The 21,632-nt window shown below is 32.7% G+C and overlaps 1 protein-coding gene across 1 annotated transcript; it reads left to right on the top strand.

Annotated features, from left to right (window-relative positions):
* Positions 1–10,103: 10,103 nt before the first annotated feature.
* LOC106345177 (GDSL esterase/lipase At2g19050-like) lies at positions 10,104–20,605 on the top strand. The gene is made up of 5 exons (XM_013784418.3): positions 10,104–10,648; positions 11,067–11,191; positions 13,766–13,993; positions 14,210–14,456; positions 19,097–20,605. The coding sequence occupies exons 1-5, from the start codon at positions 10,327–10,329 to the stop codon at positions 19,303–19,305; spliced, it is 1,131 nt and encodes a 376-aa protein (XP_013639872.2). The 5' UTR covers positions 10,104–10,326; the 3' UTR covers positions 19,306–20,605.
* The last annotated feature ends 1,027 nt before the right edge of the window (positions 20,606–21,632 follow it).

Below are 21,632 nucleotides of genomic sequence, written 5' to 3'. Positions count from 1 at the left end.
TGCAATAGGCTTCACGGTCTTAGCAATTTCTGCATCCTCAGCGTAAACAACATCACTATCCCAAATCACTATGTGTCTCCTCGGGATTGATATCCAGCAAGCTACGCAATGATCGTTCTTGACTAATAATGGCGCATATGTATCATCAATCTCCAGCGCCCATGTCTTACTTGATCTGTTATACGCTGGTTCCTCGCCTGTGTAGTAGTCTAAGGCGCCAGGAGGGAGTTGTTTACCTAAGCCGTCAGGATGGCAGGAGAGGCCAGAAACTTTGAGTACTTTGCTGTCCACATTTGAGTAAATACAGCATCTAACATGCAAATTCTGTCGGACCTAAACCATTCCGGGTGCTTTGTGTATCGGAGCCTTAAGAGATTAATTCCAGCATCCATGTGCTGTATTTACAACATTAGAGACTCCTACATCAGAGAAATCTACATGCGAGAGAAGTCTACATACCGTGTCAATCAACCATTTTGTAGGAGTTAGTAGTATATAGAACCAATGACTTGAAGAAGCAGGCACCTTATGTCGCCATTTGCTGTCAATAATCAAATTATATAAATAAAACACTACCAAGTCCGTTATATAAAGAGAAATTATATGAGGTTAGATGACTTACGGGTCAAGTTTCACCCAATCAAGAAGAGCATAGAGGTTTTGGCGATCAACACCAGCAAATGGGTTATATCCCTAGCCTCGCTTCGGCTGGTTAGGTATGATAACTTTTGCTGTGCTGTTTCCATCAAAAGGAGAGTGCTGAGTAGCAGCAAGCCTATGTTGCCTCTCACTCTTAGCACGGGCCACAATGCAAGCAGCTCTCACTTTACCAACTTGTTTCAGTTTTTTCACAGAACCATAATCAATGCGTGATTGTTCTTTATCTACTACAACAACACTTATGCCTCAATTCTCATTTTCGCTCTCACTCTGCATTTGTTATCAGTAGAAAGAACACATTAATAACAACCACTAATAACAAAATGCATCCTTTTACAATCTTATACAAACCAAAAGAGAACAGTCAAAATGCACACGTTTTTCAAACCAAACAAGCTAATATTCCAAGGTTCCAAAACAACATGAAAAAGATTCCACCGTTCCAAATTCAAATGCAAACAAGTTATTTCTTTTTCACTGATTTTTTGCCCCTTTTCGGATTGATTGGTTTGGGAGATGTTTTGGTACTAACCACAGTGGCTTGGGTGTCTCTAGCTTTGGCTCTTGTTGTCATTCTGTTGGGGTTTGGGATCTGTTTCCGCAGATTTGCTTTCCTCAGATTTGCTTTCCTCATCTTTGCTTTCGTCGGCTCTGCTTTCTTCAGCTCTGTCCTTCTTAGCTTTGTCTCCGTCAGATTTGTTTGCCTCAGGTACATCAGTAGATGAACCAGATTTGGTCTGGTCTTCCTTCCAACCTTCACGCACAATCTTCTCAACAGCTCCCATCTTTGCAGTATCTATGCGGGATTGTGTCTTCAGAGTATTCTCGCATCTGCTCAGCCCCTCAACCATATTAGAAGTCAGGCCAGTGAGCCAACGAACTATTTCTGCTTTCTTGGTCTCCGTATCCACGCCAGGGGACTCACGAGCCTTCTTGCGTGATTCTGCTTCAGACCCTGTGCGAGAAGAGGACACTGTCTTCTTGCTTCGCACCATCTGACCAGCTTCTGTCTTCATCGGATGGATCTCCACCTTCACATTTGTCCACAATTTTGTTCCGAAACTTAAAACCCACACACAAATTTATAATAGTCAAGCAGAGCCTAATTTTAAGATATAAAAATATACACAAAAGGAACAACCTGCACCTAAATGGATAGCCAATGTTCATGCCTAACTGATTTTATACTATAATAAAAATGATTTTTTCTATGTATTTGGCTAAATTTATTGAAATAGAAAGAGTTTTTTATTTAGTAAAATAATTATATGGATTGAAAAATTAAGTGACAAAAAATGTAATACATTTTTATTATTTTAATTTAAGTTATTATTTTATTCATAAAAACATGTTTTTGAATTATGTTTTTGGCTACGTAATTTTTCACCGGTTAAAACTAAAATTTTAAAAACAAATTAGTAAAAAAAACTAAACCAAACGTTTAACCATAGGCAAAACTTAGTTATTTTACATTTTTTATTTTATAATTGGCACAAAGTTAATGTTTAAAACTAATAAATAAAAATATGCACTATTATTATTTTGATAATACAATTAATGATGTTGTGTATTGTTAAGGTAATATAATTAATGAACTTCTTAAACTGAATGAAATATGGAAATACAATTAATGTAATCATATTAATAAAATTACTAAAATGACAATTTTTTGATCAAACCATTCATTCATTCAAATAAAAACAGAGTTTACTCCATGAAGGAGGAGTTTACAGACTGAAGCAAAGCTGATTTTGCCACTAAGTCAGGAACATAGTTTTCTAAACAAGGGATAAATTTAAAAGAGATAGATACCAAAGGTTTAGCTAGAGCATAATTGTCATAGAGAACACTTTGGAGCTTAAAGTCAATCTTCTTCGCGTTGAGGATATCAACAAGAACTTTCACATCCGACAGAACCACGACTGGACGTTGGTTCCAGGATAGAGAGGTAGCTGCCCAAGTGATGGTCAATGGATAAGTTTTCACTGCTTAACTGTCCCTGTCGATCTCGGGTGCGTCACTGGTAGTCTGGTGAATCTGGGATTTCACTATTTTTACTTCCGCGGCCATCTTCGTGATGTAATCACAGAGGTCTCGAATTTCTTCGAGATCGTCGCCAGCAGTTTTTTCGCGTTTGTCAGTGTTTGCTGCGAGTGATTCGAGCATGTTCCTCGACGAGCTTCTATTGTTCAACCCAGAAGACGTTTTATTCTTCCTCGGATGAACGAAGAATCCATCCGATTCGTGCAGCTCCAAGTCCTTCTTGGATGCACGTCTGCGTCCTCGTCCAAATGATCGGACTGATCGCTGGGATCCAAGTTGACTCGTTTGATTTCATTTTCGTCGGCGTCCTGCTCGTGAGGCGGAAGATTTTATGAGTCTTTCCGTGTTTCGACAGAGGTTATTTCGTTGGAATTTTTTCCTGACGTGTTTCAACGTGTTTCCCTGTTTGTCTACCGGAGTTTTGAAATCTAGTCTTCTTCTGTGGACTCTGGTGGATCCACGTGGAAGGACGACCCTGGTTCTCGCTGTCAGGGTTTCGACATGTTTAGCAAGAGTGCTCATGACCTTATCCTCTTCTTCCAAATTTTTTGAAAAAGTCGTGAACATCTTCTTAAACTCGTCGAGCACCGCGGTGTTGGTATCAGTGTTGACCGCGGAGACGTTCGCTGCCGGAGTTTGATTAACATTGTCGCTGGTAGTGGTGCCATTGGAAGTTTGTTGATTGTTTTGATCGTCTGTAGACATACTGACCAAGTGTTTTTCGGCTGTGAGTTAGATTGATCTGCACCCCCCTCCCACTCCTTTTAGCGCCAAATTATGGGAACCAAAATTTACACCATTGATTTCCGTTAAATTAGGAAAGCTAAGAGAACCTAACTTTTCTAGAGGTCCAGATTTCTGCTAAGCCAAACGTCAAGTAATCAGACAACGTAAACAGACGAAATCATAAATTAATATTCCGAATCTGCGTGTGAGTGTGTACAAGAAGGTAAGAGCCTTGGCCACAAGAGCTGTCGGCGAGTTTCATAGTTCTATCAACCTAAGACTGCAAAAACCTAATTGAGTCACAGCTCGATAACAAAAACAAAAAGTTACCTATTGCTCTAAATGCTAAATTTGTTGTGTCTCATAGTTCTCTTTTATGCTCTCACCCTGGAATCCTTTATATATTCCTCCTAGGTCGGTTTGAGCTTTTCTTTTCTGCCCCCGGGTTGAGTTTATCTCCTTGCAAAAATATTCTATTTCTCTCGCCCTACAAGTTTGACATTTATCTCCAAACTTGACATTGTCTTCTTTGGTGAATAAGAGATAGACCGTCATAGTAACCTTGGGCTCAATTTCATCCAAAATCGTAAGTGGGCTTTTTAGCCGTGTCTTAAACATTTTCGGGCCGTGTTTCGACTTAACATTTTTACGATTTTTTTGAAAGATCACCTTTGGTATGATGTCAGTTCTTTTAAGAATAAGTCAAATTAATCGTATAGTCAAGAAATTAAGGTGTTAAGTTAACCGTCGATGTTTTACACGATCGATTTGAACTCATACGAGAAAACAAGTCTTGACGATTTTTATCGCAAAGTTCCAACGGTAACTCCAATCGAGACGAAACAAGAGACAGTGTAGCCAAGGCTCGAAGAAGAAAGTTATGAAGACGAGACGAGAGTGCATGACGTTGATAAGGTGCAGTCGTGCTCGCCATATGGCGAGCGGGACGATGCTGTCCCGGTTGTCGTATGTCAAATTGGTTAAGGCCGAGGTTAAATTTTGGCTATCTTCAGGTGATTCGGATTGTTGGGATATGATGGTCGACTTTTTTCCTGTTTCATTGTTTGTCTCCCGGAAGCCACTTGCCAATATATTGGACTATTTACTCTGACAACATCTCGTATAACTCTTTTTAAACTTGTACGAGGCTTTTAGTGTTGATTTTCTACTTCTCTTTTTAGAAGAAATATTTTTCGGGAATTTTCGGACGTTGATTTCGTCGTGACCGATTTTGAGCCCAACAAGAAGTTGATTTACCATGGATTTTACCACTTTTAGACCATCGTATATGACCTTTTTAGAGTAAATTATATGTGTTTGGACTTTGTCTTAATTTTCAGGTCCAAATATGCTTTAGAGAACTTCGATAATTATGGAGCTATTTGAGGTGTAGAACTGCACAGATACGTCAGAAGTTTAGCTATTGATGGAGATCTTACCACTGTGCGATTGAGCCCATATGCTGACGCAAAGTATATCTTTGAGTTAGATTTCGAATTCTATCGGTTTGAGGTCAATCATAATCCTATAACAGAAGTTATTCATGTTTTACTGAAGAGTGGTACGCCTGGCTCGCGAGAGAAAGCTGTGGAAGATATGAAGGAGTGTCTATCGACGACAAGCCTTTGGTTTCAATCAACACTAATGCGAAAAGACGAGTCGAACCTATTTCATGACCGACTTGGGCCTAGATGTCACCAGATATTACCAGAATGCCCCTGGATGACCTAAAACTCTATTTATGTGTGTGTTTTTTTTACGTTCTATTGTTCTTAGTTTTATGTTAGGAGGGAGAGGAACCCATTTAGAGTCCTCTTGGAACTCCAACTGGTTTTGGTTTTATATTTTATATCTGTTCATCTATTCTTTCTATAATTTTCTGTGTAACTATCATGTCTGAGTAGATCCACCTGCTAGATCTAGGTTTTCTAGGGTTTCTAATGAACTTCTAAAATATAGAATTGCTAGGATGATTTATTGTATCCTTCACAGGATTTTTCTCATTGCTTGTTTCTAGAGTAATTAACTAGAAACCTGATCATAGGATAGTTAGGCGCACGCGACATCATGGTCTATTACCTGAATTGAATCATGATGAGCTAGGTTGTTAGATGCACGTGAAAGCTGGTTTAGTTAACCTAGTGAACAAATCAAATTGGTTATTAACGCTTGTCTGGAATAATTATCGATCAATACTCACTCTATAGAATCAATCGACACTCATTCATAAGTTCACATGCGAGAGCTGGAATCACATGATTTCAGGCATCTGATTAGTAAGCGCATGCGAGAGTTGGTTTACTTGCTTATATGAATTTGAGATCTAGGATTAAACCCTTAGCATCTATAGATTGTAGTTTTAATAACCTGAATGAAACCCAAAGTTTAGCAACTATCATTCCATCACAAACAAACTCCTAAATTTAGTTTACTGCTATTTACTGCTTTATATTATTTAACCTAGCTTGATCTGAAACTCAAATCTATCGTGTGAAAGATAGAGTCTCTGTGGATTCGATCCTCAAGTACTACATCAAACCTCTTATTTGGGAGAGTAGCTTGAAGGTTAATTTGAGCATATCAACCACTTATCCAATCGATATGTATTCCCATTTTGTTATTCTGGTGGTTTTTATAAGGAATTAATATGTTATGTATTATTAACATAATTTTATATTTTAATAATTATCGACTTTTGTGGACTTGTTTGGAATGGTTGGTAAATTTGGATCCGTCTGTGGATGATCCTTATGAAAAAGCACAGATTTTTGTTTTCGTGACAAAGTTAAGAATTTTGTAAAAGTAAGTTTAACATATAAATTTTCGTGACAAATATGAAAAATCATAGATTTTTGTACAATTTTGACAAAACAACTCAAAACATACTTCTCTAATGTCTTAATAAAATATTATTTAAGGATGCAATAATTAAATATATCAATTCAATAAGTTTTGTAATTTATAGACAAAACAATAACACAACAAATTTTGAAACATTTGTTTAACCTATCAATTTCTTTCCATGAGAATCCAACTAAACAAAATAAATAAAAAACAATTAGATTTACAAATATTTAATTACCATTTTATTCAATTTTGATTAATTTCAAATTGTAATAATGTATCTTTTTGAAGTTACAAAAAAAGAATGTTCTTTCTTTATTACATTAGCATTATATATAGATTCTATATACAAAAATAAATATAATATAACAACCTAAGCTTGCTTTCCCGATTCATATGAAAACTTTTTAAGTTATCCACCAAAGCAAATTAGTTAAATCAATCAAATTGTTAGAATACGACAAATTAATATATAATTTTATTTTAAATTAAATTATTTAAAAAGTGTATTTTTATTAAAAACAAAATAATAAATAAGTAAAACTGATTTGATGGTAATTTTTATGACATATATATATATATATATATATATATATATATATCAATTCTGTGAAAGAAATAGAAGCTTAATATGAAAAAAAATCTTAAAGACAAAAAACTCTAAAAATTAACAAAAAAAAACTAATAAAAATTAAACTATGATATCACTTGAAAGCTTCTTAGACAATACTAATAAAATATTTAAGCAATATTTAGACAAATTTGATTTTTTTTTGCCAGCCAAAAGTTTATTATTAATTAGCATCAGTTATTTCAAGATGTTTAAGGAAGGATGAACAAAAAAAATAGGATGGACACATAAATGATATATGAACTATGAATAGTACTTTATAAAGCTGAATTAGATAACACATATGCACATCCATTTCCAGTTCTTTTAGATGCCTATATTCAATTTCTTCAGAACAGTTATTCCACAAAGAGATCATATGAGATATTGTTTTGATATTCAGATTTGTTTCTTGACTGTTAAGAAGATTGATAACTGAAAATATATCTCTTTCGAATATGATATGTCTATAACCGAGTCTCCAACATGAGACAAGTTTGTTTAAAAAGTAAACAATTTCATTTTTCTTATATTATATAATAAATATATATTATTTACTGATAATAAAAATATAATTATTCATCTATCACAAATATCTATGTAAATATGTGAATCAAGTACAACAATCAAACAACATAATGATTTCCACAAAGAAAATTTTAAAAGTATATTTATGTTATCTAGTCTTATTTTATATTCTTTAAATAATATAATACAATATTATATATTATTTTTTTGAATTGAGAAATACTAATAATACCTTATCTCCGCGCATCGCGGTTAAAAAATCTAGTAATATTAATGTCCGCGTAGGCGTGCAAGCCGTTAACCTAGTTGTCAATAAAATACAATCAATGCATAAAACTATATCAAACCGTGAACATTTTTTTTTAATATTCAACTAGAGCTTGATCCGCGCACCCGCGCGGATATTCATTTTTGGTTTGCAAAAAAAAAAATATTTATCTTATATAAATGGTAATATATGTTTTTTAAAATTTATATATATATATATATATATATTAAATAATTATTTAATATATTTTTAAACACAATCATTTTAGAATTTATAATGAATAATTTTATTTTATTTTTTGATCCGTCAACTCTTACAACCTTATTTTTAAAATATAACTCATGTGTTCGTGCAAATGTATTTTTTGTGGATCAAAATTTTAATGTAAAATAAAATGGTTATCTATTTTTATATTTGATTTATACGATTAAATAATTCAATATTATTTAAAATTTTATGGTTTATATTATGTATTTTATAATACTTTTATATTTTTTAGACGTAGTTAATATACCAAAATAAAAAATAACCACCTCGTAATAATAAAATCTTGTTATATTTTTGACATTGATTAAGTATAATTTATTGTTTACCCAGATTATCGGAAACATTTTTTAACCAAATAAACATAATTTGTTATACTTTATTTTAGGAAAATGCATTAATTAAATTATAAAAGATAAAAATACTAAAAAGTAAGTAAATTTATTACTTCAGTGGCATTTAAATATAAATAACTTTGAAAACTAAGAGGCAATTTATATTGGTACTTCTTTTTTAATAATATAGATTATTCTCTATTACAAGAAAGGTAACAGCTACAGCTTTTGAATTTCACTTCAGCTGAGATGACTATCTTGCCTTCACGTCTTAACCAGAATCAAGTGTTTGTTGCTTCTTTGCATATTAAAAGAAAAACAATGCAACTAAATCCCTAGTTTTATGGGGTTCATGACGTGTGTGAACTTTATACAAATAAACAAACTACGTTCAGCTCATTGTACAAGTTCTCAAAATAACGGAAAGACGACCTATTTCCACACCAGAACTATCGTATAGTAATAAATGTACACAATGTTTCAACCTTGTCGTAATTTAACACCACAAAAGTATAACAACTCCTTTCCACACACGATAAAAGTTCGAAACTCGTTTCCACACAAACTGAACTAATACTTACAAAAACCGGTTAAACGTTGGTTAGTGTTCTCTAAACCATAAATTTAACCAGTAACTAAGTTAACTGACCAAAAATGACCCGATTACGACCCGGTTAGAGAATATAAAGCAGTTTAAATCAATAAACCAGACAAACCCAAGACCAGACTTAAGAAAAGTAGAAACCGTAAAAACCTAAATCCTTGTCTCTCTCGCCAAGAACGTCGTTGATCTTCTGCTCAGCTCCATTCAGGTAAGTGTTCGACAATTCTCTCTCTCTCTCTCTCTATATATATCTCTCTCTCTATCTCTCTCTCTCTCTCTCTCTCTCTCTCTCTCTCTCTCTCTCTCTCTCTATATCTATCTCTCTTTGTCTCTGTCATTATTGTTCTGTCTCTCTCTGGTATTAACTCAGTGTCTCTCTGTTTTTCAGAAATCGACAATGGAGCCATGAACTGATGTGAATGTTGAGTGTAATGATGCATCTGATTTTGACCCGGGGACTCCTGATTCTCCTGATTTTGACTCTGATGGTGAAGTTCGAAAAGAGCGTAATGATTACAACATTGAAAAAAGAAGCCATGAACTTTGTTGATTAACCTCAAGTGAAGCATAACTTGTATTCGGAGACAGAAGATGATGAAGAGAGGGAAGAGATTAAGAGAAATATCTGCAGGAGCCATTGTATTAAATTTTAGGGTTCTAAAAAATGAAAGGGAAATCGATTTTGGGGCGGTTTTTAGAAGGTTTCGGGTCGGGTTTAAATCAATCCTTAGTTGGATCTTTATCTGGGTCTGGTTGTACCAGTACCAACCGATATGAACTCGTTTACTATCGGTTCATGTTATAAACCATTAAAACCAAGTCAAATCTCGGTTTGTGTGGAAACGAGTTTCAAATGTTTATTGTGTGTGGAAGGGGGTTGTTATACTTTTGCGGTGTGCAATTACGACGAGGTTGGAACATTGTGTACATTTATTACTATACGATAGTTCTGGTGTGGAAATAGGTCGTCTTCCCTAAAATAATTAACTAACATGGCCAAATGTCCAATGCGTAGTCATTTACATAAATCTTTCTTTTCTGATAAGATGTGATCTACATACATTTAAATAAAATAAAACACAACAAAGAGAAATATACATTGATCAATCCTAACATATTTCTCTAAGAATTCTGAATTTCATTCTCATAGTGACACGTGGCTACAAAACTATGTTGTAGTGTTTTTCAATTAATATATAAGGGATAAAACATATCGAGGGTTTTCTTGTTCAGATTACTTATATTTTTTTATCATTCCAACTCACGGACAAGTTGACTATTGAAAAGATCTTTCAAAATAAATAAAAATATCACATACAAATTGACTATTAAAAAGGGAAATTAATTAACATCCCTTAATTATTATTATTTTGTGGAAGAAAACATCCTACCTCTTCTGATGAATAGACTTGAAATATAATTTTAATTATGTCTTTCTCCCCCTATGTATGCTTATATAAAGAGTCTTCTCTCTTTTCTTCAACGTTGCCATTTTCAGTTTTCTAGTATTTGCTTTTCAATAATGGCCGGGGTAATTTTCAAGGCATTGTTGTGGGTTATTGCGGCAATGGCGCTTATAATGGCCGAGGAGGCTCGTGCACAGCTAGTGCCTTGCTATTTCGTTTTCGGAGACTCAGTCTTCGACAACGGTAACAACAATGACTTGAATACCACCGTCAAAGTTAATTATTCACCTTATGGTATTGATTTTGCTAGAGGTCCTACCGGCCGGTTTAGCAATGGCCGTAATATTCCCGACTTTATCGGTTAGTCCTCGGCCTGGTTTATTTCTGTGCCAATATGTTGTCGATGAATCTGCTCATAGAAACAGCCAAAAATTACAAGTTTTTTAGTAACTGGAAGATTCGAATGGATGTGTGTCTGTAGCTGACGTTTTTAACGAATAATAGATCAATAATAATGGTATATATAAAAAGAAACGGAAACATTATAACTAGATAATGATAATATGCAAAATAGTCACTACTTCTTAGTTTTTTTTAGTAGATAGGTAAATATACTATTTTAGTAGATAGATAAAGTTTTATATGTATATTGTGTATCAAGATTCAGTTTTTTAAGGAAATTTAAAATTTATTCTGTATCATTTTTTTTGTAGAAAAATTCTTGTGCGTATTATTCATAATGAATACTTGTGTAATATGAGTTTGGTTTATGTTTTAGCTGAACTAATGGGATTCAGTGATTACATTCCACCTTTTGCTGGAGCATCTCCTCAACAAGCTCACACTGGTATAAACTACGCTTCTGGTGCTGCCGGAATTCTCGAAGAGACTAGCTACCATTTGGTAAGAACTTACCTAAAAGCAAGAGAGATTAACTTGAATTTATTTTCATGCTTTTTCCTCAAGTGTTTCATTTTCATTAATACTACCACATATTGGCCAAATGTGACACGAGCTAGAGTAATTAAGTAGATTTCCTAAACGAAATTCAGTTTCATCTTCAGACTTTACTAATAGTTTAATGGGTCTCCCTAGTTTAATTGATTTGAAAATATGTGTGGTGATCATTTGTTCTCATTTATTAGCTATGATGTTTGTATATAGTTTTAAATAAGGACTTTGTGTAGTGAAAGTTTGAGGCTCAAATCGATCTGGCTTCGAAAAAGACTAGTTCAAATGTTATGATTCCCGGGTTAATTATTATACGGGAAAATATCTGAAAATTATCATACAATTATAGACTTTTAGGTAAATCTCTATAATATTATTTGAGAAGTCAATTTCTTATGTGTCATGTTCACATTAATTCTCATGATGGTTGATTACGCTGATACACTTAATAAATTAAAAATGATACATTTATATATTATTATTGAATTTTTTATTTAGTTTCCTTTTTAAAAAAATTCAAATAACATATATAATAAAAAGAAAACATTTATAAAGTTTAAAAAACAAATTTAAAAAAGAAAATATATGTATATAATATGATTTCATTAAAAAGAAAATTCACAAAATAGAAATATTTTATTTAAAAAATATTTTAAATAACATAAAAATACTTTTGAAGTAATAAAATATTTCTTTATATCTATATTTTCTTAGATGAAAATACATATTTGCATATAATGTGATTTCATAAAACAACATTCACACACATAATCATGATATTAGAAAAAGAAATATTATTTTTTTAATACATAATTTTATACAATACAAAAATATATATTTTCAAAGTAATAGAAATAATGTTTATATATCTATCTATTTTCTTAGATGAAAACATAAATTAATTAAGTAACATAAACTAACATTTGTTTAATTGACTAGAAATAGTTTATAATTAGTAATATTGAAATGTTTTATTTATTTTTCATATATTTAGTTGACTATAATATCATTCAATTACAGCAAAAAAATCTATAAATTATATATTTTTAAATACAATATGATTTTTAAAATACAATCACACAATTTTTTAAACTACTTATTTTTAAGAGATATTAAAAAAAATTAACAATAAACATCTTTTGATCAAATAATTACAAAATATTTTTAAATAACATAACATTATATACTTTAACGAGGTAGATATATTATATTTTTATCATTATTAAAATTATTTGTTTTCATAATATTAAATTTGCTTTTAAATTTTATTTTTTATATTTGTGGAACTTAGTATGACTATAGTTAAAATACCAAAGCAAATTTGAATTCTCATTTTTAAGATTATTTAAAATAAATTTCAGTTTACCATTTCAGTTTAATTATTGTAAATATTTATATGTGTTTATGAGGTTCCAAAAATGTATTAGTTATTTATATATGTAACTTCATATTGATCATCGCTTTATTTTCTAATCTTTTTAAAAAAAATCAACATATTATTTGATAAATATTATGAAACTACATTCACATTTAAACGATAAATAAAATTAATTTGATTTTACTTATAATAACAAAAACAATTATACTTCAGTTTGAATTTGAAAAAATATATATAACTCAATATACTCACTACATGAGTTACTCGACTAATCCAAATTATATCTAAAATCACATATTTAACTGCAATAAGAATATATAATTTTATAAAAATAATTTATTTTATAAATGTAAATTATAGGATGACTCAAAACATATTAACAAATGAAAATAAAATAATTTAGTTCTTTTGTAAAATTTATAGATATGCATGAGACTGTAGAATATTATCGTTATATTAATTTACATAATTTGGAATCAGATACTTTAGTTTATTTTCTATTTCATTCTAAGACCAATATATCTTAAGTTATACATAATCTTTCTCAAATATATTTACATATCTAAGCCAACAACCAATGTAAATAAAATAAAAAAAATTAATCATAATTTTAATATAGCATTATTATTACAAATTATGCATACAAATTATAAATTAATTTAAAATTAAAAATAAATAACAATTAGTTATTATAGTATATTTATTTTGTAAATATTTATACCCGTGTATAAGCACAGGAAAATCACCTAATTAATATTAATCGACGAGTTTCTTCCCAGCAAACGTAACTTTTTGTGCACCTTAATTTTAAGTTAACTAATCATGTGCTGATCACCTTAAGGAAGCCTTAATCTATTCTAAGGCTCCAAATAGGCAACATGAATTACAAGGATCAGATATAAAATAATACTATATACATGTTATAGGTTACTAAAAAAATAATTTATTAATTTCTTTCAAGGGATGTTAAAAAAAAATTCCTTCATGGGAAGTAACCATTTGGCTTTTTATTGATTATTATTTTCTTGCTGGGAGCCTAATTAAATATGACTCGTTTACAGTATTTTTTTTCGAGAACTACAATATTTGGTACTGTTTCGGTTTAGAACACTTAATTATTATGCATAATAGTATTTTTTGTCTCATAGGGCGATAAAATCAGTTTTGAAAAGCAAATAAAGAATCATCGGACGATTATAATGACGGCGAATGTGCCATCCGAGAAGCTGGAGAAATGCCTATACACAATTAATATTGGAAGCAATGATTATCTCAACAATTATTTCATGCAAGGTGATAAGTACAATACTAGTCGCACGTTCACTTACGATCAATATGCTGAATTCCTCATTGGACGTTATCGCTCTTATTTAAAGGTAATATACTTTATAATGCCAAGGTGTAAAAAGAAAATAATAAGGGAATTATAGACCCTCAAATCTGATTTTATTAAAACAAATTACATAATAAATAGTTTATTAATTTTACAAAACCAAAAAATAAGTAGAAGTGTTTATATAAATTTTATTCATAATTAATATGTATCTTTAAAAAAAAACACAGATATATTACGAGACTTTGTTTATGTACAGTTATTATATGTCCAAGGAGCAAGGAAGGTGGGGTTGTTTGGGGTCAGTAAGCTCGGATGCACGCCGCGGATGATCGCCTCCCATGGTGGTGGTCTAGGCTGCGCTGCTGAAGTGAACAAAGCTGTTGAACCATTCAACAAGAACCTCAAAGATCTGGTCAGTGAGTTTAACACAAACTTCAACGATGCTAAGATCACTTACGTTGATATCTTCACCAGTCAAACTCCTCTTGCGTATGCTGCCTTAGGTAAGTAGATTTAAATATATTGAGCTCAACATTTTGATCCAAGAGGAAATCCGTTTTGCCAATTCTTTTTGTTGCTAAACTGATTTTGTTGGTTGTGTGTTTTCTTTGCCGAACTAAAAACATATGGTAATGTTGTTGACAATTAAGCTTAAGCTTGAAGATAACTTAGGTTATAAGTTATTCTAATGAGTTTAGGATTAGGAAAAAAAAAGTATTTTCTAATGAGTTTAGGAAATTATGATTGTTATATAAAGAGATACTATGATGTGGTATAACTTATGAGATTTGAGAGGGCTTTAGTTTTTGAGTTAAGTTTTCTAAAGCAATGAGAAGATGTGTTCTTACTCTTGGATTTGTGTGAGTTTAATTTCAATAATTGGTATCAGAGCTTTATTGAGATCAATAAACAAACCGAGAGAAGAGAACTAGAAAAGCTTTGTTGAGAAGACAGAGTTATGGGGGATCTAACCGTGATGACCAAGGCGAAGGAGATCAGTCCTTCAAATATACAATGTCTGATTCTCAATACTACAAACCACACAGTATGGAGCATGCGAATGAAAGTTGCACTAAAGGTACATAAAGTGTTGGACTCGATAGAACCAGGCACAACCAATAGAGACAAGAGTGATATGGCAAGAGCCTTTCTATTCCAATTGCTACCTGATTCTCTAATCCTACAAGTTGGCAACCTCGATACATCCAAAGAAGTTTGGGAAGCAATCAAGGCACGACATGTAGGAGTGGATAGGGTTCGAGAAGATCGACTTCATACTTTAATGGATGACTTCAGTCAGATGAAGATGAAAGAAACTGACACCATTGACGATTTGTCAGCAAAACTTACATAAGCTTCCTCAAAATCGGCAGCTTTGGGAGAAGTTATTGATGAATCTAAACTTGTGAAGAAATTTCTAGACAACACCCCCCCCCCCCCCGAAAGAAATACATTCGTATAATCGCTGCGCTCGAGCAAGTCCTTAACCTAAATACAACGAGTTTCAATGATATTGTTTGAAGGTTAAAAGCTTATGAAGAAAAAATCCAAGATGAAGATCAACAAGAAGATCAAGGGAAGCTCATGTACGCTAATATAGATTCTCCGACTCAACATAATAGCTACGGTAGAGGAAGAGGATGTGGGAATTATAACAATCAACGTGACTGGAGACAAGGAAGGGACATGTCAAGAGTAGTCTGTTATCGGTGTGATAAAACCGGTCACTATGTCATTGATTGTCCTGATCGATTTCTCAAACTACAGGAGACACAAGCGGGTGAGACTGACAGCACGCATGAAGCAGAGGAGTTGATGATGCACGAGGTAGTATACCTCAATGAAGAGAAAGTCATGCCACACAAGTTTGAGGCACACTCCGAGATTGATAACATATGGTACTTGGACAACGGAGCAAGTAATCATATGATTGGGAATCAAAGCTATTTTACGCGGATAGATGAGAAGATTACGGGGAAAGTGAGGTTTGATGACGATTCTCGTATCGATATAAAAGTAAAAAGATTTATTATCTTCACAACCAAAGATGGGAAGCGCAAAGCTTTAGCTGATGTATACTTTATACCAAACTTGAAGAGTAATATCATAAGCCTTGGACAGGCTACATAATCTAGTTGCAACGTTCGAATGAGAGAAGACTACCTAACCTTATATGATCGAGAGTGTAACTTGTTAGTAAAGTCAATTAGGTAAAACAAAATCGACTATACAAAGTCACCATGGAGGTAGAGAGCAGTAGACGTCTTCATGCCACAAAGCTCAGTGATTCAGATACTTGGCACGCAAGACTTGGACATGTTGGTCTTGTACTATGAGATCGATGATGAACAAGGAAGTAATCAAGGGAATACCTACGATCGATATTGATAAAGAGACTTTCGCGTCTTGTCTTATGTGAAAATAAACAAGAACATCATTTCCAAAGGTAACAACATATCGAGCCTCACATATCCTTGAGCTGATCCATGGAGATATTTGTGGACCGATAACACCATCATCAACAACAAGAAATAGTTATATATTTGTTTTGGTTGATGGTCTTTCTCGGTACATGTGGTCAATCTTGTTGAAGGAGAAAAGTGAAGCTTTCGAGAAGTTTAAAATCTTAAAGCAGATTATTTTAAAAAGAGTCAGGGTCTACAATCAAAACTTTACGTACAGATAGAGGTGGTGAGTTCACTTCTCACGAGTTTCAGAGCTTCTGCGAAAGCCATGGAATAAAAAGACATCTAACCGCAACTTACTCGCCACAGCAGAACAGAGTTGTTGGACGATGCAACAAAACTTTAATGGAGATGCCTAGAAGCATAATGAAGCACGTGAGTATTCCAAACTACCTATGGGGAGAAGCGGTAAGACACTCATCATATCTCATCAATAGAATTAGAACCCGTAACCTGAAAGAGAAAACTCCATATGAAAGCTTTAAAAAAAAAGAAACCAAACGTGGAGAACCTACGCGTATTCGGTTGTGTCTGCTATGCCAAGATAGAAGCACTATATCTCAAGAAGCTTGATGATAGGTCACGAGCATTAGTGCACCTTGGAACAAAACCAGGATCAAAAGCATATTGGTTATATGATCCAAAAGCTTTGCAAAGTGATAGCAAGCATGGACGTAATCTTTGATGAACATAAAAGTTGGGGTTGAAATATAATAGGAAAAGAGTCTACCGAAGAACAAGGAGCACTAACTTTCCCGGTGCACGGTTACGAAGAGGAGAGGCAAGATAAAACAGATGAAGAAGGTAATGATAGCGATGGTGAATGCAACGAAGAAGAGTCTTATGAAGAAACAGAGGACCGTGAAACGGAGTGTCCGACTCAGTTGAGAAGGTTGACAAGAGTAACCACGAGATCTAGCTACCTCGAGGATTATGTTTTGTTGGCTGAAGTAGCAGAAACTGAGAGGATACTTCTTTTGATGAAGAACCATGGGACTGGAATGCGGCAAAAAGAAATAAGGTTAGGCGAGACGCCTCTAAAGATAAGATTTCTTTGATAAAGAAAAAGAAGACGTGGACTCTGGTTGGGCTTCGTTTTGGTTTCAAAGCGATTGGTTTGAAGTGGGTTTTAAAGATAAACCGCAATGCAGATGGGAGTATTATCAAATACAAAGCCATGCTCGTCGCTAAGGGCTATGTGAAACATCATGGCGTTGATTTTGAAGAAGTGTTTTCTCCAGTAGCAAGAATAGAGACAGTCCGGGTTATCATTGCGTTTGCCACTTCTAATGGATGGAAAATCCACAATCTCGACGTTAAAACAACATTTCTTCATGGAGACTTGAGTGAAGAAGCTTATGTTTCACAACCTGAGGGTTTCAAAATCAAAGGTAGTGAGAACAAGGTGTATAAGTTGCATAAAGCTCTCTATGGTTTGAGACAAGCACCTAGGGCTTGGACCATCAAGCTAAAGGCGATTCTTAAAGAACTAAACATCTCTAAGTGCTACAAGGAGCCGTTGCTGTTCAGAAAGGAATCAAAGGGGAGTGTTCTTTGGTTGCAGTCTATGTAGATGATCTACTTGTTATAGGTTCGAGCTTAGAGGTTACACAAGAATTTAAGGTTGAGATGGCAACCAAATTTGAGCTGAGTGATCTTGGTAAGCTCAGTTATTACCTCGGTATTGAAGTAACTCAACTTAAAGATGGTGTAATTTTGCATCAAGAGAGGTATGCAAGTAAGATACTAAAGGAAGCGGGTATGAGTGATTGCAATATGGTTCATGTTCCTATGAGAAGGAACCAATGAGAAGGATTTCAGGAGAAACATTGGTTGTCTATGATATTTGATCCATACTCGACCTGATAGAAGCCATTGCGTTAGAGGGCTTAGTTGATACATGCATGAACCAAAGGTATCACATGGTGTGGCTCTCAAACAAGTGCTACGGTATCTGCGAGGAATGTTTTGTTGACATTGAGTTCGTCGCTGGCAAGGAACAGAAGGCCGACATATTAACTAAATCACTTGGAAGAATCAAATTCAAGGAGATGAGAGATCTCATTGGAGTTCAAGATGCGAAGAAAAGAGATTTCAAACTTATGGAGGAGAATGTTGGCTTAAGCTTGAAGATAACTTAGGTTATAAGTTATCTTAATGACTTTAGGATAACGAAAAATGAAATATGTGTTTTCTAATGAGTTTAAGAAATTATGATTGTTATATAAGGAGATACCATGATGTAGTATATACTTATGAGATTTGAGAGAGTTTTAGTTTTTGAGTTAAGTTTTCTAAAGCAAAAAAAGATGTATTCTTACTCTTGGATTTGTGTGAGTTTGATTTAATAAATGCTAAAAAATGTTTTTAATAAGGCATTCTAGAAAATATTTATATTTTGTAATAATATTAAGTTTCGTAAAACCACAATAACCTCTTTTGGGAAAATTATGAATCCTTCCTAAACACCTACTAATTCTGCAGTTTTACGAAAGCTTTTTCGAAAAGTTTCCTAAAAATATAAATCTTCCTTTTACTACAAATTTACAAATATTTGATCCGTTTTGGTTGCAGTAAAATCACAAATTCTTTTATTGGATTAAGTTCCTATAAATTTACCTTGCGTATATATAAACAAAAAAAATAACAGTCACGCGTAAAATTTTACATTTTTGTAGGGTTTACAGAAACACAGAAGAGTTGTTGTACGGTCGAATCAGGGGAAGAACTATGTGCGGCAAATAAACCGGTTTGTGAGTTTCGAAGAAGGTACGTGTACTGGGACAAAGTCCACAGCACTGAGGCGGCCAACATGTTTGTGGCAAATTCTGCGTTTGCTGGAGTCACTGCTTTTCCTTATAGCCTTGCCTTACTTGCAGTATTATAGGGACAATATACTCGAAAACATCATTCGCACATATATATATTTGGGAGATATTGGTAAAATAAGCCATAGTGAGAATACTTTTGTCTCTTTATACATTTGTATTAATTTATCAGTTTTGGACATAATTGCTCTCATGATAACAAAAATAATTATTAAAAATTATATATATATCAAAAATATGAAAAAGCAATACCATTATAAGAATATTTTACATATTTTAATGTACAATAACTGAAATCCAAAAATAATTTTGATATATTGATCTAAATTTGTTAGGATGTATATTATAACTTTTTTACAAAGATAAAATAGACGTTCTAACTTATTTTATACGTTTATAATTATAGTTCATATTGTAAAGTATTCTCTATAATCTATCCAAATATAGAATATGTCTATCTCAGATCTAACTAAAGGGTTTTGTTATTTATAAAATATAATATATATTGTAGGATTTTTACTTTATTATGGAAATACCTAGAAATTGTTAACTTGTGTTCAATCTTTTACTCTGTTATGTATTGTAGATGAAACAGTGAGTTCATACTTGTATGCTATGTTTTAAACATGGTGGAACTTAAATTCTAACATTTTCTCTATTTTTTATCTTTTTATAATATGTATTCTAACCTTTTGTTTATGTTCTTTTTTACAATGTGCATTTTATATTTTTGTATATTCTATGTTTTTAAATTAGAGAAAATCTAGGAAACAATCCTAACTGATTTTATTCAAACTTATCTTGTTCATGATGATAGTTGTATTGAATCATGCTGAATTCAATTTTTTTATTCAACGATCTTCTTCCTTTCTTCTTCTACCATATCTCTTTTGAGAAAGAAAACTCGGATGAAGACGAAGAAGAAGGAGCTGTGATACCCGGCATAGACATCACTGGAGAGGGCGTCAGTGAAAACACCGGAGTGATTGCCGAAGAATCACCTTGGTCTACTTTCTTTGTGAGGAGATAGATTGTGAAGAGGCGGAATAAAAAAAGGAAAACTCTGAATATAGGCCGTAATGTGAATATTTTTGTCCCTTTATACCTTTGCATTAATTTGTCAGTTTTGGACATAATTTCCCTCATCATAATGAAAATAATTATTAGAAATTATATAAAGTTCAGAAAAATATGAAAAAATCAGTACAATCATGAGAATATTTATATGTTTTGATATAAAAAAATTGAATTCCAAAAAAAATTGGATGTGTTGATCTAGATTTGTTAGAATATGTATTATAACCTTTTTTACAAGGATAAAATAGACGTTCGTTCTAACTTGTATTCAAAACTTTATAAAAGTAAGTATTTGTATTATATCTATCTAAATAGAGAATAGGTCTACCTAAGTTCTAACCAAAACAATTTGTTATTTGTACATAGAATATATATTGTAGGCTTCTTATTTTGTTGTTAAAAAAATCTAGAAAACATTTACCTGTGTTCTATCCTTTATTTTATCATATATCGTAGATAAAAAACATATATTTTTACCTTTACGCTACGTTCTTAAAAAGTTAGAATTTATATTGTAACCTTATGTCTGTGTTTTATTCTATTTAGAATATGTATTCTATATTTTCATGTATTTTATGTTTTTAAATCTGAGAAAATTTAGAAAGTAATCTTAGCTAATTTGAGTCAAATTTATTTGTTCTTGGCGAAATTTAAATTGAATGGCTTTGAATCCATCCCTTTTTTTATTCAACGATCTTTGTCGTTTTTTCTTCTTCACTATTTCTTGCTTATCAAATCAAATGGTCCATATCTATGTAGCATGTGGTGTTTGGAGAAGGGATGCAAAGAACGAGTGGCGGTCATTATTGATAACGAAAAAAGAGGTGGAAGCGAGTAAAATGTTAGAGCAATTGAAGATGATGGTTTTGGAGGAATTTGGAATGGACCAGAGGATTGTTAGTGCTAAGTTTAGTTATTTTCCAAATTCTTTGACTAGTAACTTCGGAGTTCCCCCAATTGTTATTTCCAATGATCGACAAGTTAGCAGCTTTATTAGATATGCAAAGAAGAATTCGTCAATCTACTTATGTGTGTCATTTGTGGATATGATTGAGAATCGAAACAACAAATTTGATCTGAATAAGGAGCCTTCTAACTCAAGTCAAGATGATGGTAATGTTAGGGAAAATCGTGATGAATTTTTTCATTCGTCAAATATGAATAATGATTTCAAAGACAAAGCAAAAGACATTAACTTTCACTGTGATTGTGGTGCTGATGGCTTGGGTTCAGAAACCATAGAATACCATTGAAAGAAAGGTGATTTTTGGTTGGCTGGTTATGTGAAGAAGGAGCAAGTTTTCATAAG

This window comes from Brassica napus, chromosome A5 (genome assembly GCF_020379485.1).
Source record: "Brassica napus cultivar Da-Ae chromosome A5, Da-Ae, whole genome shotgun sequence".
Taxonomy (NCBI): Eukaryota; Viridiplantae; Streptophyta; class Magnoliopsida; order Brassicales; family Brassicaceae; genus Brassica; species Brassica napus.
This window is presented reverse-complemented; position numbering and strand designations above follow the sequence as displayed.